Raw genomic sequence first — 18,693 nt, 5'->3', positions numbered from 1 at the left:
AAAATTTGGTAGAAGGAGGGTGACGATTATTCAACTATAAAAACAATACTTTTCAATTCAGTAGACAGTTCAAGTTCGATTCTTAGTTGAATAAAGTTCAAGTCGGTTTGCGGGAACGGTTGTCAGGAAAGTTACAGATAGGGAATTTGTTGAAAGATTTATTTGAACAGTGATTGTGATATCCAGGGTAAGGATAGTTAATTAAATTTTATATATATCGTTTGATGATTTTTTCCCTCATAAAAAAATTTACCAAAATAGTCCAAGATTGTCGAAGGTTATAATTTTTTTCTTATTTTGTTTGTCATAGGCTAGTGATGTACAAATTTTATTGATTGTGTTTTTTTCTCATGAATTATTTCAATCTATTATTAAACTTTGTTATCCAATAATACTTGGTCTCATTCAGTGAAACACCTCCTAGAAAAAGATCAAAAATAAGACTTATCCTAGTGCATAAGCCGGACGCACGAAAGGTTCTTTCGTAAAAGAGAAATTGAGTTAATTTCAACATAACTATACTGGCTGGAACTATAGAAAGCCGCTCTTCTAATAAGTTCCTTTTTAAACATTAACACCCAAGAACAGGCCAGTTTATTACAATGGTGACAGCGGTGGGATCTATTTTGATCTTTTTCTGAAAAAAATAAACTCTGAGGACACGTTTGGTATATTTTTTTTGAGTTAATTAATAATACAGATTTATTTGCAGGGAAATTTGATTCCCAAGTGATTAATAGTTCAGATTTATTTAAGGAAATACTGTTTGGAGAGGAGCAGTAAGAGGATTACGAGATCGGTGTACATGAATTTGTTGTATGCATTGATATAATTTTTTTTATGAGAAAATTTGAGTAGAAATTTTATTCCTTATTATTCTACTAGAAATTTTGTACTAAGAAAATAATTTTGTTTGTTTATACAGGTTAGCTCAGAAAACACTTACAATGTTCCCGACGGTTAGCACTAACTCTACGGCGAATACAAGTAGTTTATCGCAAATTCCATTTAGATACCCTTTAGGAATGATCGCCACAACTTTAGATGATTTTTCAGGCAAGGACTCAACCAGATATTTTGAAATATTTGAGCTTAGGTCAAAATTAGACGGGTGGAGTGAAAATGAGACGTTGACACTGCTTAAATTGAAACTCGTAGGGGACGCGTATAATTTTTTTAAATCCGATATCACGTTGAATTTTTTATCATATGCAGAATTGAAAGTTAGATTTCTTCAGAAATTCACTTCAGTTAGGTTGCCTTGGGAAAATCAATGGAATTTGAATAATTGTTTTCAGAGACAGGACGAAGACGTGTCATCTTTTTGCACTAGATTGCGAACTATAGGGACGGAACTGTTAAGTGAAGATTTGGCCGGGGCAACGAGGGATGAGGAATCGGGTATAAGAAAGAAAAATAGGGACTTCATTTTGAATCAATTCAAAATTGGCTTACGTAAAGACGTTATGAGGGAAGTCGGTATGTTTTTATTACGCGAAGAAAATTTAGATTTGGAAAAAGCGGAGGAACTTGTAAGATTGCAAGAAACGTCTCATAAAATGTTGCAAGGAAGATTATCTACAAGAAATATATCGACAGTTAATTTCGGAGTAATATGTCAATTTTGCGGAGAAGTAGGTCATTCGGCAAAGGAATGTAGAAGTACTTGGGCAAATTGGAGGAACGTTCAACAAAACGTCGAAAAAGGCTGTTATTCTTGTGGCAAACCGGGCCATTTCGCGAGGGAATGTCGGACTTTTGGGAGATCGGAACGAATAAATCAGGTAGTATGTATTTCCTGCAAACGGACAGGACACTGGTCGAGAGAATGTCCAACGAAAAATTGGAGAGAAACCCAATATCATAATAATCATCATTGTCAAGTGAATAAAGAGTTAAAGATCGGAAATATCAGGAGAGTTTACTTTGATCAAAATAAGTCGGAAGAAATACCGAAAAATGAAATAACGGAAATTCAGGAGAGTGAACCTCGCATTGAGAAGAGGAGCGCGCAAGCGGCCGAAAAAATAAATGACGATATTTTGACAAAATCAAATGAGGTTAGGGAACTTGAGGTGGAGACGCAGTATAGAGACATGGAAAATTCGAAAAGGAGAGAAGTAAGGGTTTGCGGTATTACACGGGAGAATATAACGGATTTCGAGAAACAGGAATCGCCTTTCCGAAAAGTGATGAAATATGAAAAGTTGAGAGACTTTGAGCTCGGGTCAGTTGATTCAGTCGTGAAGGCAAAGAAAAAGCGGAAAAATGATATCACTTCAGAAACAGGGGTTGTCATTCCGGTTCGTTCGGAAGCATTAATACCGGCAGAATTGAAGGGCAATTCGGAAACCAACAACTTATTCGGTGAAACATTGAAAAGTGAAGTTTACGACCGAATGTACGAAAATACTGGGGATGCAAAATCCGCAAGGGTTACGAGGTTTAATAAAAATGTAGTAAACCCTCAGTTCAATGTGGGAGATTTAGTTTATTTGAGTAAAATGAGCGCGAAAAAGGAGTTATCTAACAAATCATCGAAAAACTGGGGTGGGCCGTATAGATTAACCGAAATAATTGGTCCCGTGACGTGTAGAGTAAGAAAATGCGGAGGAAGAGAGGAACAAGTTGTTCATGTAAATAGATTGAAAACGTACACTGCACGAGGTAATGAAATGAAGGAAAAACTAGAAAAACGCGTGAGATCGGGATATACGGACCTAGATACGGATTCAGATGAAGCACGGAAGGAAATAGAAAAATTCCCCCCGTTTTTGATCCCCACTTGGACAAACCAGGATGAGGATCAGGGGGAAAGCGAAGAAGAATCGGTAGAAGAAGTTGAAATGCCTTTTCGACGATGTTCAGATAGAGTAAGACGCCCACCAGATCGATGGGGCTACTACTAACGGCGAAAGACAGCCTCAGATACCGTGAGAATTTTTTAGTTTTATTGTAGTTTTTGGGTTACGTTTAAGTTAGGATTAATTTAGTTGATAGAGTAAGATAGGATAACTTCGCGATGGGTAACGTGGGGAAAATCTTAGAGATAGATATGACCTTCAGGAGATGTGAATCGGTTCCTGCCCTTTTCGTAGATTCCAGAGACTCGCTGACTCGGAGAGCGACAAACTGAATAAGGTACCCCTTCTGGGTTTCGGATATTTTGAAGAATTCAATTGATATTTAAGATTTAACATTTTTCTTGGAAAAAGAAAAAAAAAAACATTGTGATCGCTGAAGGACATCCCTCGCCTGCAGTTCAAAAGTGAGCACAATGTTTTATTGTTTAGTAGAAATGGGTGGAATGTTCTATTGGATGTTTAATGTTTTGTGTATTTCATTTTAATTTAAATATTGTATATTTCAACGAACCTTTTTGAGAGGTTTCTTGTGTCCTGTTGTAATTCATATAGGGAGTACGAGGAAGAAGAAATCAACCGTCTTGAAGAAGGACCAACTCGTAGTTAAGGGAATAACCTTCCTCCCAAGGGTGTGTGTCTACCGCGAATAGTATAGGTGCGGAAGATAACAATTAATTAACGTGATTTTCCGATGTGTCGAAAGCGACAATGAACTACAGTTTGAGTAAAACACCTGAGAAGTATAGACAGTTGTGTTAAGGAAACAGGCGAAAGGGTTAAGTTAGAGGCTATGGAAGAAGTTGTTCAGTTGTTCATTAATGAGATGAAGAGAAGAAAGTCAGCGAGAAACTGAGGATGCAGAAGAAGTTTACACAAACCGTAACTTCGTACAAATCCGACCAAGATATACACTACGATTTACGAATATACTGAAGAAGACATCAACGATGCCAAGAGAATCGTCAAGATTGATACCGAGCGAAACCATCGAACTAGAACAACATTTCATAGTACTTTAACTACACCCTAATGGATGGAGAAGCAGACTACAAGTCTTACGCTGAAGAAGTGAATCGCGAAATACAAACAATATGTGTAATGAATGTGCGAATTTCACGAATTATTGCGTTACATTAAGGACAAGTGACACTATGTCCCTTCCCTATCCTTGGAGGTTATCCCCGAAACAAAGGTTGGGTCCAGGAGAAAACGAAATATCGTCCTGAATTTTCGAAAACACTAGGAGCCGGCATGACGACACCAGTATGTACCACGAAATCCGACAGTGAACTCACAGCACTCCAGGTTGGAGACAGTGAAATGGTCAAGGAAAGAATTTTACAAAAATGATAGATGAATCTTGCCTTTAATTTTAGGTTGTAGATTTTTGTTTTTTGTTGTTGAAGATTTTTGAATTCGATATGTAGTAAGGGAAAAGAACATACCACCTTAGTGATAAGAGATTTTTTTTTGAGGGATAAATTTTAGATATGTTGATTCACCTTTTTTTTTTATATATGTTGGAGAATGCTTGATTGCTATTGCATTATTATAGGTATATACTTATTGGATATATGCATGTGTTCGAGGGATGATGAATTTGGATTATTGATGGTAGTAAGGGAAAAGTTATGACAACCGATGTCAAAACTTTTTCAAAGGGGAAAGTAATGTAATGAATGTGAATAATAATTTATAATTAGTACAGGCTCATTGAAAGGATATTCAACAAATTCCCGGTTCTATCCCAGTAGAGTGAACGCAAACGAAGTCGTTGTCACCCCTCACATTTTATTAGGCATTAAATCCTTCATCCTGGCTTAAGATAAACACCCCAGGGTAGTTGGCACTGTTGATATCCCACGATACAACAAGTAGGTTCCAATTTCACACGATTAGTACAGGATGTCAAAGGCAATAAAAATGTAGTCGTAAAAACTCTAGAGAGGTTTAAACATAAACAGAACATAAAAATCTGTTCTACTCGGAGAGGGACCATCAACGCGGTGGTCCGCGTCCAACAAAATGGTTTCCAATTTAGGCGGTACCAACGGAACAACCCCATGTCAATAGTACATAACATGGGGTGGAACCAATAATCTAGGTACATAAGGACAATCACTCTGATTGGACGAAAGGAAAAAGAAGATAGACGCTTAGAAAAATTTGGTAGAAGGAGGGTGACGATTATTCAACTATAAAAACAATACTTTTCAATTCAGTAGACAGTTCAAGTTCGATTCTTAGTTGAATAAAGTTCAAGTCGGTTTGCGGGAACGGTTGTCAGGAAAGTTACAGATAGGGAATTTGTTGAAAGATTTATTTGAACAGTGATTGTGATATCCAGGGTAAGGATAGTTAATTAAATTTTATATATATCGTTTGATGATTTTTTCCCTCATAAAAAAATTTACCAAAATAGTCCAAGATTGTCGAAGGTTATAATTTTTTTCTTATTTTGTTTGTCATAGGCTAGTGATGTACAAATTTTATTGATTGTGTTTTTTTCTCATGAATTATTTCAATCTATTATTAAACTTTGTTATCCAATAATACTTGGTCTCATTCAGTGAAACACCTCCTAGAAAAAGATCAAAAATAAGACTTATCCTAGTGCATAAGCCGGACGCACGAAAGGTTCTTTCGTAAAAGAGAAATTGAGTTAATTTCAACATAACTATACTGGCTGGAACTATAGAAAGCCGCTCTTCTAATAAGTTCCTTTTTAAACATTAACACCCAAGAACAGGCCAGTTTATTACACCATCGATCAGGGAGAATTTCGTAAATTACGCCGATGATACTAACATCCTTCTTCGTGCGAAAGATCATAGAGACCTACAAAACATTCTTGATACAGCTGCTACATCAATGAGCCTTTGGTGTGAGTCACACAATTTGAAATTGAATACCGAGAAAACTGAGTTCATACTTTTCTCACATAAGCTTCGTAAAACTGAGGTACCTGAGGGCTTACAATTTTTGGACGAAGAGATACAACTGAAATATTGTACCAAATTTTTGGGAGTTACTGTGGATCAACATCTTAACTGGTTTGAACATATTCAACAACTGTGCAAATCACTAAATAAAGTTTTATATACCTTGCGTGTCCTCAAATCTGAATTTAAAGTAGATTTTTTGAAAACGATTTATTATTCAAACTTTCAGGCTCTCATGAGTTATGGACTGTTGATCTGGGGCAGTAGTCAAGAATCTAATTGTGTGTTCCGAATTCAAAAACTCGCCATGAGGTGTATTTTCAACTTGAAATTTCGAGAAACTTGTCGAGGCATTTTCAGAGAAAATAACATTCTCACTTTACCAGCTTTGTACATCTACAAGTGTTTACAATTCATATTTAAGCAACCGCAATATTTCAGGAAATTCAACAAGACAAGTTGCCACAACACAAGACATAATTTTTTATTTTATCCCCGGCATTATCTGGTATCTACTGAAAAATCTCCGACATATATGTGTATTAAACTATTCAATTCACTACCAGTACACATAAGAGAAATAGGTGACTTCAAATTGTTTCGGAAAGAGATCTACAGGTTATTGCTTCATCAAGAACCTTATAACATTACAGAGTTCCTCTCAGGATTGAATTGATTTATTTCATTTGTATTTTGGTTTTTTTTTTGACGTTTCCCAATTTTATTGTATTGAAATGTGATGATATTTGGTGAATAAAATGTTTATTATTATTATTATTATTATAAATGAAGGCTTCGCTCCATTTTTGGAAGTAGTCAGTGGAAGAATAATCTCTATGGCTGATAGTATTTTTGATATTAGCGGTATTTTTCTAGTAAACTCAATATTTCTCCGTTGGGAATACTGGGTAGTTGGTATTGTCGCAGAACAATATGACGACGGTGAATATGGTCAATTCATCGATTTGCCTTAAAGAAATCAGTTCTGCCAACCAACATTTTTCAATGCAAAAATCACTAAATTATATTTATGGAAATATTTCATTAATTTCAATGAAAATGCAATGAATTAGAGAAAATAATGTATAATACTCGTACAGAAGGCTCATTCTACCACTCGTTCATTCCAAAACTCGCCACTTCGTGGCTCGTTTTTGAATTTTGAACTCGTGGAAGAATATCAATGCCTTCTACACTTGTATTATAAATAACTATTCTCTAATTCTGTGGTTATTCCGTTCATTCTTCCACATCTTGTAGAACAAAATCGTGCGAGAATATATCAGAAACGCACAGTTTTCATGGTTATATTTTATTATTCTGTGTTGGTACTCCGAACTTTCCGCCACGGCTTTATCTGTCAATTGACCATATTCACCGTCGCCATATTGTTTTGCGACAATACCAACTACCCAGTGTTCCCAACGAAGAAATATTGAGTTTATTAGAAAAATTCCACAATATAAAGTTTATAAGTGAAGTTTATGTGTACCTTTTCTGGCTGCTACGCCACATAGGCTTGTTTGGGACAATATTTCGCAAAAATTTCACCTTTTGGAAATAAAAACATTAGTGAAAGACGGTTTTATGAACAAATTAACTGTGGCCGAGTGTATAAATGAAGGCTTCGCTCCATTTTTGGAAATAGTCAGTGGAAGAATAATCTCTATGGCTGATAGTATTTTTGATATTAGCGGTATTTTTCTAGTAAACTCAATATTTCTTCGTTGGGAACACTGGGTAGTTGGTATTGTCGCAAAACAATATGGCGACGGTGAATATGGTCAATTCCTTAGAATATAGATAGAAGGAACGGTAAATAAACATTTGAACCCGATCCCGAATACAAGAGAGATGAAAGCTTAGACGCGCCAATCACAATTGAGCTAGCCGAATTGAAAACGTTGCCAGCTCTATTTTCAGTACGAAGGATTGAACGAAGGAGAATATCAAAATTTTTCCGACAATTCAGATAAATTGTCGATGTGGCAACGTGCATTCGAGAATTCTGTCATTTTGTTCTGGCTTTAGACCTCCTGAGTTAGCTAAATCTTCATAATTACTTGTTTTAATTATTTTGTATTTTCATTTATAACCATTAGAAGTGATATTAGATATGCCTAGCAAGTGTTTTTTGTGTGGTTTTACTTATATTGTAGGAGGTGAAATTAGTCTTCACAGGTGAGTTCCATCCCATAGGCGTGCAGAATCCTGCTTTTTTTCCTTAAAGCATATATTCAGTTATAATTGAAAACAATCCAAAACTAATTTATACGACTAATTAATGTTTTTTTTTAAGACTTCCATCGAATCAACTTGAACGAGAAAAATGTTTGCAGAGAATTTCTTGGAACCGACCGGTGTTGGAAAAAAAAATTTCTTTGCTCAAATCACTTTCCTGAAAATTGCTTCCGATTAATGATACTATGAAAGAGGCTTATACCAGGAAGTTTGCCTTCTCCTTCTGAAATCAAATTGGAAATATCTCTGTAAGTTGTAACGAGAACTTATTTTCATAATTTTTCGTATTTATTATAATTCCATGCAATGAAAATCTTCCTCAGAATATCATCATATAATATAAAAAAAAATTGTAGGACCTACTCAGAAGGGAATGGAACTATTGAAGCACAGGACTTTACAGAATCTGATTCTAAAACACAAGAGAGTTGAGACTTCAGCTACTTTTAACTCTCCTTCAAAATCTGCATCTTCTAGCTATAGTGACACTGAAAACCTACGGCTTATCAAAGGAGGTTTGCCTTTAGAAATTAAATTGGAAATACCTCTATAAGTTGTAACAAAAATTTTTTTTCATAATTTGTCATATTTCTTATAATTCCTTGCATTGAAAATCTTCCTCAGAATATTACCATATAACATAAAGCAATTTGCAGGACTTGCGCAGAAGGGAATGGAAGTATTGAAGAACAAGGCTCCACGGAATCTCTATATGATTCTAAAATACAATCTCCATCAAAAAAAACAATTGAGATTTGACTTTCCAATTACCAATGATCCAGAAGAAACACTGACTTTAACCTCTCCTTCAAAATGTGCATCATTTAGCTCTAGTGCCACTTCTTTCTCCAAAATGAAGTAAGATATATCATAAAAGAAAACTCCATTTTAAATTCTGCCTTTCTAGGTCGAGACGGTTTTTCTCAAATCTCCGCTTATATTGGAGACTATTCACATCGTTATTTGGAAAACCCTATGCTGCGAAAGAAATACTTTAGGTTGTCTCGAAGAATCCTGTCCAATTTCAAGGTCAAAAATAAAATATTGTGTGTGTCCATCCTGAAGTCAAAACTACACTTGAGAAAAACCTTGGGGTATCTTTCCAATGCCTATCAATTTGTAGTTGATATCTATACTCAGGCTGAGAAGACATTTAGGTGGACAGAAAGGGTTTTTATTATATTCGATAAAAATTATTCGAACTTGTTATTATGTCTGGTTCTCACTACAGTGTTGATCCAAAATTGTTCAATGTTTTCAATCAGCATCTGTTTGATGATGAACCAGGGAGAATCCATGGTCCTCTTATAACGAAAATGATTCTGGAAACTAATTTCAATTTGACGATTCATCATAAATTGAGAAATCGACAGAGTGCAAAATTATATTTGAATCGGTTGAGAAGTAGATTGATAAAAACTATATTCGAAAATCAATAAAATTTTCTAATAATGTTTGAAACCAATAATTTTATTTGTACTGTATTTCTGTGATAAATATATTCTGTTGTTTTATTGAACCGATAGATTTTTTTAATAATATTTGTAAACCAATTATTTATATTCTGTATTTCTGTGATAAATATATTCTGTTGTTTTTTCTAATGTCTTTTCTCTCTATTGCTACATTCATGACCTGTTTTCATATGATTGAATAATATACAGTAATATTTTCCTTATATCAAATCTAGGAAGTCTTCTGGACGCATTAGTAATTTTAGTATATATTATATGTATATTTGCTGAGAATATTATTGTACCCATAAGAGCAGAAAAAAAGACATGAAATTGCAAATAATGATTTTTATGTTTTAAAGAAAGATTGGATTTTTGTCAGTAATTTTATTTATTTTATGAAAGTAGCAATACTACATAATTTTGTCGTGTTTCAACTTGATTCCAACCAAATAAAATATATTAATCATATAAAGTTATCGCTACACATAAATGCGTTGGCCCCTGTTCCACAAATTCTCAACAGTTTAAATATTATTTACCTTCTCTGTGAGGGGCTGCCCTTATTATTTTTCTTTTATTATTTCAGTAGTGAATCTAGTGCTTAATCAAATATTTTTTTCTGAAAATACAAAATGGGGCCTAAGACAATTTAACACAAATTTTCAGTAAATCATTGTTCATGAAAAATAGTTTTCATTAGTTTGTTATGTTTTGAAAAAGTTGAATAAATTCAATTGAAATCCACCTGCCTATCCTGCCATTCATTGTTGAATAAATCGTGAAATAAGATTCTTGAGAAATTTACAGAAAATATTTTATATGAGAAAATGCAACAGAAAAAAAGATTTCCTGCGAATTCCGACTGCCCTTCACATCTTAAGGAATGGGAAATAATAATTTGAGTGTTAAATTGAAATTCATACAGCAAAAAAGTTTTTATCCGTATTTATGTTTAATAATTATCAGAAATCTTTTTTTCCTAACTTCACAATGGCTAAATCATAAAACAGAGAAAAACATTGACCTTTTCTAATTACGAAAGAATTTTCATAAATAAATCACACTCTAAACTATTTTTGAGCACCGATTGATTATTTCGAAATAAATCAAAATATGTTACGCCACTGCCATAGACGCCGGTCAGACAAGGAGCTACGAATGTTGGCATCAAAACAAATGCTTCAGTTACAAGGCGATTGCCATTCCTCTTATTAATGTTCTAAGGTCAATTGACCATGTTCACCGTCGCCATATTGTTATGCGACAATACCAACTACCCAGTGTTCCCAACGGAGAAATATTGAGTTTACTACAAAAATACCGCTAATATCAAAAATACTATCGGCCATAAAGACTATTCTTCCACTGACTATTTCCAAAAATGGAGCGAAGCATTCATTTATACACTCGGCCACAATTAATTTGTTCAGAAAACCACCTTTCACTAATCTTTTTATTTCCAAAAGGTGAAATTTTTGCACAATGTTGTCCCAAACAAGCCTATCTGGAGTAGCAGCCAGAAAAGGTACACATAAATTTCACTTATAAACTTTATATTGTGGAATTTTTCTAGTAAACTCAATATTTCTTCGTTGGGAACACTGGGTAGTTGGTATTGTCGCATAACAATATGGCGACGGTGAATATGGTCAATTCATCAATTTGCCTTAAAGAAATCAGTTCTGCCAACCAACATTTTTCAATGCAAAAATCACTATATTATATTTATGGGAATATTTCATTAATTTCAATGAAAATGCAATGAATTAGAGAAAATAATGTATAATACTCGTACAGAAGGCTCATTCTACCACTCGTTCATTCCAAAACTCGCCACTTCGTGGCTCGTTTTTGAATTTTGAACTCGTGGAAGAATATCAATGCCTTCTGCCATTGTTTAAGGAGAAGATAGTTGGTTACTCGCCCTGCAAAGGGCATTGGATGTGCGTATGTGGCAAACTCAGAATTTTTGGGTCCATCCTAATGCGCCCTCTAGGCGGCTATTTCTATAATCATTTGCCGGTAAAGAGGTTTCTACGTTGGGTATAAAACTTGACGTGAAGAGTAAATAATCGGAGCCAAGTAAAGTAGAAACACTTCGATGTTGAATAGACTGAGTACTGAGTTTATGACCCAGGTTTCGAGCTTGGGATTTTATTGCTTTGGTCGTAACGGGGTTTGTTTATGTCATCGGATTTCGCTCATTCTATTGAGGGCTTACATACAGTTAGAAGGCTTCAGAAAGACGGATTTTCAAGAATTTTTTTCGCGCAGACAATTCAATTTATTAATTTGAAAATTGGTGTACATATTATAATAACCTTATATTAACATATTTTTTATTTGTCACAATAATCTTCGCGAATGTTGCTATCGCCGATCTCCTAGAGCTCCGCAAAAAAAAACAATTTTGCGGTGATCACGATATCTCTGGACCGGATTATCTGAAATGAAAATCGTGAAGGGAATGTATAATCTGATTTGCGTTTGAAAAGAAATACTGTGATTGGAGAAAAATAAGTACATATAAGATTATTTTTTAGTTTTTCGAAAAGAAAATTTTAAATTTAATTCATTGATTATGTAAAATTGTTATCAGTGAATAGTTTAATGTTAAGGTTATCTACCTCAAATAGGTAACTAAAATATTGGAATACTGCCAAAAGAAAAAGAAAATTTGATTTAAAAAAACTATTCTCTTTTTTGTGAAAATCTCATTTGTTTTGTGATAGGACGTGAATGTTTAATTTATGAATATACATATAAGACTTTTTCAGCTGAATATTTGATACAAATTATATCGAATTTTGGTTTGCAAAGAGATTTTTCATGAAAAATAAAATTATAAAATTCCATATAAGTTTCCCCTCTCAGATCGGCGTTAAGCATTGAATAATATTCCAGATTCCTCGGAAGGTTTCCAATCAATGAAGTTGAAGTACACCAAGCTATGAAATTTTAACAAGATTTATTTTTCAAATTCTTATACAGGATAACAAAAGACGTCAACATTAAAAGTTCTTATAACTAAAGGAACGGAATTTCTTCAATGTAGAAATGGCTGGTAAAACAACGTTTTTCCTACGCAAAAATTTATACGTAGCAGGTCCCTTATAATATATGCTAAGAGCCGTTTTCTTCTCATCAGTCGTCCACAATTTCCGTTTTTGAGATTTGAATTGCATTGCAACTATAGCTCTTGAAAATTCTGGCAAAAGTGTTGTATCTGGCTGCATTTTTCTTGAAACCTGGAGTTTCTTTATTCTTTTTTTAGCTTCAGTCACTTGGGTTTTCAGATTGTTGTTTTTTTTCCTCGATTTTTGTAGTTTTTCTTTCAACGATTTGATTTCTTCTTCCATACTTTTCTTCCTTTTTCCGTCCTCAAACTCATCAATAGATGGAAGATCTACCAGATCTGCAATGTAAGAGCTATCTGCAGAAACATTATTTGTTTCTGGTGAAGATGAACGGCTTGTTGAAGGAAAACAGAAATCTCTATTTTGGGGGAGGTAAACCTTCGTAGGGTTTGATGTTGTTTTGTGGGAATTTCGGATATTGCTTGTATTGATCTGATTAAAAGTTTTTTCAGTTTCTTCAGAATACCTCGAATTTGATCAAAGGGGAAATACATAGTTTTTTTGTATTCGTGTGAAATGAGTTTGTTTTCAATGGCTTATGAGAATGCGGATTAGAATGCTCTCGATTGAGTTCTGGCAAAACGAATTTATAATACAAACAATATTTTTGTAATCGTCTGAAATATGGGTATTTTATTATGTGAATACAACAAAATATTGAAAAAATCCTTCTTTCAAAGAAATTGAAATATCTGATAAAATTGTGGAATAATTTCTTGGGGGATATATAATCAGCAAACATTAAACTTTCGATTACTACTTGCTTTGTTTTTTTAATCGGTAAAAGAGGAAATGAGCATTTCGTATCAATGATTTTCTCGTTCAGTGTACACATAACAAATATGGTATACACTGTTGAAAATAATTTCTCGCTCGTTTTTTCCAAGTATATCGAGTTTGATTACGGAGCTCCGAATTAAAATTATATAATGAAAATTAATTAATTTGAAATGTAACACCCTACACCATCATATGGTAATTGGGCTCTTTGATAATATATATATATATATATATATATAGAATGAAATTTAAGGGTCTTTAGGCTCGGGTTTTGGGAGTAAATGATTGACTACTCTTTATTCTATGCCAAGCTTTCGCATTAATTTAATGCTTCTTCAGGGCTTCTGCAAAAGATCAATAAAATACAATTAATAAATAACAAATTTTAGAAAACAAACAAATTTACTCACTGAATGTGAGGTTTTACATGGATAACATCTGCCACAAACGTTGTAACTAATAAAAACAAAAAGTTATATTTTGATTTCATAGGAATTCTCCAAAAACACGTCAACTAAATCTATTTCACAATTTAAAAACTCTTCCGGTTGATAATCTTATTTATACACAATTTAGTAACTCTCATCTAAGATAACACAATAATGACATTTGATGGTTATGTTTCTGTTATTATAGAAAACTAGTCTCTCACTCCTCTATGTTCCCTGTCTTCTTTATTCATCTATTGGGCCGTCATAAAAAGGTTCCATTTTTATCCTTTCTAACAAATAACTGTATATAGAGCTTAATTTGTTCGTATCTGTCTTCTTATTTATGGTTTCATCTTCTTTGTTTATGTTAATCATTTCGTGAATCAATCTTTTTTGATAATTTCTCTCTGTTTTGAGTACCTCAACACCTTCAAAATTCACATGATGGTCCAGATTATGCGCATGCGCAGCCAATGCACATCTCTCTGGGTATTTTCTTATGTCCGATCTATGTAGCGCCACTCTACTTTTCAACCATTGGGAGGTATGTCCTATATAACATTTGTCGCAAGTCTCACATTTTATTTTATAAACGACATTACTTTGGAAGGATGTTGGAATGGGGTCCTTTATTTTGGTGTACAATGACCTCACCGTTTTTTGATTTTGGACTGCAATTTTGATGTTTTCCTCTCTGAACACATTTTTCAATTTTCCTGTCAAGTTTGTAACATTTGGATACGATGCATAATGTGTTCTATCTGTTGTCATATTTTGTTCTTTTGTTTGTTCATTTTGAGTGGTACCATTAGCATATAGTAATTTCTTAATCATGCTGTTAGGATAATCATTTTCTTTAAGAATCTGGTGTAATTTTTTTAGTCCTTCATCTATGAATGATTTATGGCATATTTTTGATATTCTTCTTTTCATTTGGTTTATTGTGTTAATTTTCACATTTATGCCATGGTCTGAGTGGAAATGAATAATTTTGTCTGAATGTGTGTCCTTCCTATACCATTTCAATTTTACTATTTTATCTTGTCTATATGCTCTAGTGTCTAGGAAGGGTACTGAGTGAGACATATATATATATATATATATATATATATATATATATATATATATATATATATATATATATATATAGATATATCAATGATTCATATATAGTTATACAAACAATAACTCTCGGTTTGTTGGCACCCTCCGCTCCGCGTCGGGAGACAACATAACTTCGTGCTAAAATCTAATACTTTTTCCCTTGTATAATACACAATTTTTTTCTGTGACAGGAAAAACGACGATTTTATAGTGAAAGAAATATAACTTTTCACGAAATTTATCCGGCAAAAAAGTAACTACTTTTTTCCGACGACGACGAAGCTTTTAAAACAATATTATGACCAAAAATACGATTCGAACAATAGCTCTACTCTACCCTTTTTCATGCAGCTAGCCGGCATGCGGCAAGGGTAATAAAAATTTATTGCGGCCAAGAGAATTTCTTCCGATGCCTGCTCGACGACAGAAAGATGAATAAAGATTGAACAAGAAACGCACTAGAGACATCTGTTGTTCACCATACCCAAAAATTAATACTCGTCTGAATTTTCAACATTGCACATAGGCAACCCATCATGTTGGGCCTCTTCCGGAGTGGCGCCCTCTAACGATATTGCCCAATATCCTCCAATGATATTTGAACTGAAGTAACTAACTATCTTCTCCTTAAACAATGGTATAGAACAATAATATTTTATATTCTATGGTCTGTCATTATATTCCATTCATTTGAGTAAAAATTCGATATGAACTGAATTTATTGTGAATGTTTGCAGTGTCTAAAATCAATATTTCTTTTTTAAACGGCACCAGGCAGATGCGGGAATTCGAAAAATTTTGAAGAGCGCCACCGCCACAGCACTCTGGTGAAGCAGACCACCAAAGCAACAGGTGGGTCTCTCAAAAAGTCTGAAACAAAATCGAATCAGTAAACACACCAGGTATTCAATGCATCTTAGTTATGAGTTATGAATGAATGACACCTGACACCTAGCGCCAATGGTGGTCATCACTGCTAATACGATACAGAACACTATATAACTTTTTGTTCACAACGTTGCCAAATGGTTTGACTATTTAATCGCGATCATCTTCGGACGGGTTGATGCATGGTGAAACAGAAAACACTGTTAAGCCTGCTTTAGTAACAAGCGGAGTTTAATCAATCTGGGATCAAGTGCTGTTTGGTGAAACTGGGCCTTTATTAGTTTGAACGCGTATATCGTTCGTAGTCTATCCTAAATAGTATTTAATATCTTCTGTCATAAAATAGCTACGATAAAATATCTGTCAATGATGGCCAATGGCGATACAGACCTTAGAATATAGATCGATTATTAATGTTCTAAGATACAGACACCGGATGACGCGTTACACCACTCTTCAACCTAAGTTACGAGACAACTTGTGTAATCTACAGACCTTGTAAGGAAATAAAATTTTTCTACACCTAACCTAAGCGAACGCAAAATCCACAGTTCAAATTTAACTATCGCTGGGATTGGTCGAAAGAATCGATCTTACTCTCTGATTGGCACACCCCAATTCATAATACGAGTAGAGCGAATTCAAGGTCACCAAAACGTCGGTGACGATTTCCTTTGTGAATGCGGAAAGTCATAGAGAAAGGTCTATGCGGAAAGTGAAACCACAGATTACTAGTTGTTAGTTAGATGTTAGTCTGTGGTGAAACATCAAACATTTGTTGTAGTCTAGAGATAAAACTTTTCTTAATTGAATTTGTAATAAAAATGAGAAACGTAGAATTGAAAGCGATTATTAATGACCTAAATAAACTTAAAAAATTCATTGAGGTGATGAATTTAGGAGAAGCAAAAATAATCCATCAGCAGGATACATTTTTCAATTCTTCTACAGGTAGATTGAAAATGAGAAAATTCCAGGTACCTAAGAAGTACGTTCCGGAATAAGTCAACTTTTGAATAAGAATGTTTTTCTTCCCCTATTCAGGATGATAATGGTGAATTAATATTTTATGAAAGGTCAAATACCGAAGGACCTAAATTATCATCATATGATAAGATGGCTTTGGGTAACAATGAATTTAAAAATTTATACCTAATATTAGGCAGATCATTGGGTAAATCAGGAGAAGTCAAGAAAGTTAGACATCTTTATGTATTAGAACAAACCAGAATTCATTTAGATTATGTGGAAGATTTAGGAAATTTTATTGAATTAGAAGTTGGTAACATTTATTCAAAATATTTCAGATCATTCATGATGTTCTTTCAGGTTGTTCTCAAACCTGACCAGTCTACCGAACAAGGACAAATGATAGCATTATCTATTATGAAAAAATTAGGTATCAATTCAGAAGATCTTATCTCTTGCTCGTACATGGATCTCATTAGAAAAAAAAGAAATAGTCCCCTATCAGGCCAAAAATTGGGAGGAATTGGAAAAGACGCAGTCACAATCTTCAAAAAGCATCAGGAAAGAGCAGAAATCGGTAACAGCAGTAGCCAAGAGTAGGAACGGAGCTTGAGTTGGTTTGCTGAGATTTTCTGTCTGTTTGTACATAATCTAAATTGCTCGATATTTTTATAAATTAGCATTAATTTACAGTTGTTTTTTTTCTGGGATATCTGTGTTTTTAGAATGGATCAGGGTAATCATGTAGAATAGGTATATGATCTTGAGATCCTGGAATTTGTTACGTCAAAATGTTGGGTACGTTGCCAGATCAAAAAATTAATTGAAGTAAAGTAAAAAGTATTTCACTGATTCTTGCCATCGGTCGCGACAGTTATAATAATACCTTTATCTCTAAATATTTATTCTAATTAAGACTGTTAATGCCACAAAAAAATTCATCCTGCAGCCAAGACAGAACTTCAAATGGAAAAAATATATTATTTTTAAGAAGTTTATTGAGAACTAGGAGCTCCGAATTGAATGGTAGTAATATATCATCATCACACAGCCCTCTGCTTGACATAAGCCTACCCTAATAATAACGAATAAATGAATGGTATTTTCAATCTGGCAACGTAGTTAATTCTGAAGTTACACGTTGTCATTACAATGCAAGTCCACTCGAGCCTTCAGCTACAGTAATTTCTAGAAGCCTTTCATAAACTTTTCATCGAATGATATATCGTACAAAAATAGCCAATTGGTCCATAACTGCTTCCTATATCTTGGGTAAAGACTACCATAACGTTATGAATAATGCTATCGTGGAAGCCTTTAAAAATTATACTGCGTTTTATCGAAGCAAATGTTATTACCAACTTGTTTAAATAAAAGATTTTGCCAAAAATGTCATTACAGAACCTTGACCATAATGTCTATTCGTTGTTCATTTTAAAACGTTAAAATGAAATGAAATAGCCAAAAAACATATTTTTCAAAAATTTGTTTAGTTTAGTTTTGTTCGGCTGGGGGCCCCTTGACCGGGGGCCTTCGGCGTTCGCCGACCTGGCCTGACTGTTAAAAACGTGTTCTGAAGAGTTTCATATTATAGTTTTGACTGAAACTTTCACTGTCTAAAACAGAATTTACTTTGATACTTCAATAAATTCAGTATGAGTTATGAAAAACCTCTATCTATACCTATCATTAGGAAAATTATTATCTGTATGTTATCGTTCCTTGATGTATTTTGAGCTTATGTATTATGTGTAATGGATAACTGTTTTTCAGTAGTCACAAAAGATTTTTGTTTACTTTCTTTTTTTTTGCTACTTACTGTTGATTTATTTATTGAAAATGGCTACTGTAAAATTCCAGGAGTAATAAAATAAATCCAG

General features: G+C 33.8%; 1 protein-coding gene and 1 long non-coding RNA gene across 3 annotated transcripts; both read left to right on the top strand.

The window, feature by feature from the left end:
* The first annotated feature begins 7,629 nt into the window (after positions 1-7,629).
* On the top strand, positions 7,630-9,651 carry LOC123684149. Of its 2 annotated transcripts, XR_006748112.1 has the most exons (5): positions 7,632-7,987; positions 8,106-8,295; positions 8,404-8,562; positions 8,704-8,905; positions 8,955-9,651. It is a non-coding gene; the product is annotated as an uncharacterized LOC123684149 (long non-coding RNA). The 2 variants fall into 2 exon arrangements; XR_006748111.1 differs by having other exon boundaries at positions 7,630-7,987; positions 8,404-8,905.
* Positions 9,652-16,579: 6,928 nt separating this feature from the next.
* LOC123684335 lies at positions 16,580-17,505 on the top strand. The gene is made up of 3 exons (XM_045623560.1): positions 16,580-16,821; positions 16,889-17,122; positions 17,174-17,505. Exons 1-3 carry the CDS (start codon positions 16,591-16,593, stop codon positions 17,411-17,413), a joined length of 705 nt encoding a protein of 234 aa, XP_045479516.1. The 5' UTR covers positions 16,580-16,590; the 3' UTR covers positions 17,414-17,505.
* The last annotated feature ends 1,188 nt before the right edge of the window (positions 17,506-18,693 follow it).

This window comes from Harmonia axyridis, chromosome 7 (assembly GCF_914767665.1).
Source record: "Harmonia axyridis chromosome 7, icHarAxyr1.1, whole genome shotgun sequence".
Lineage (NCBI taxonomy): Eukaryota > Metazoa > Arthropoda > Insecta > Coleoptera > Coccinellidae > Harmonia > Harmonia axyridis.
Note: the sequence above shows the minus strand (reverse complement) of the source record. Positions and strands in the feature narration are given on the sequence as shown.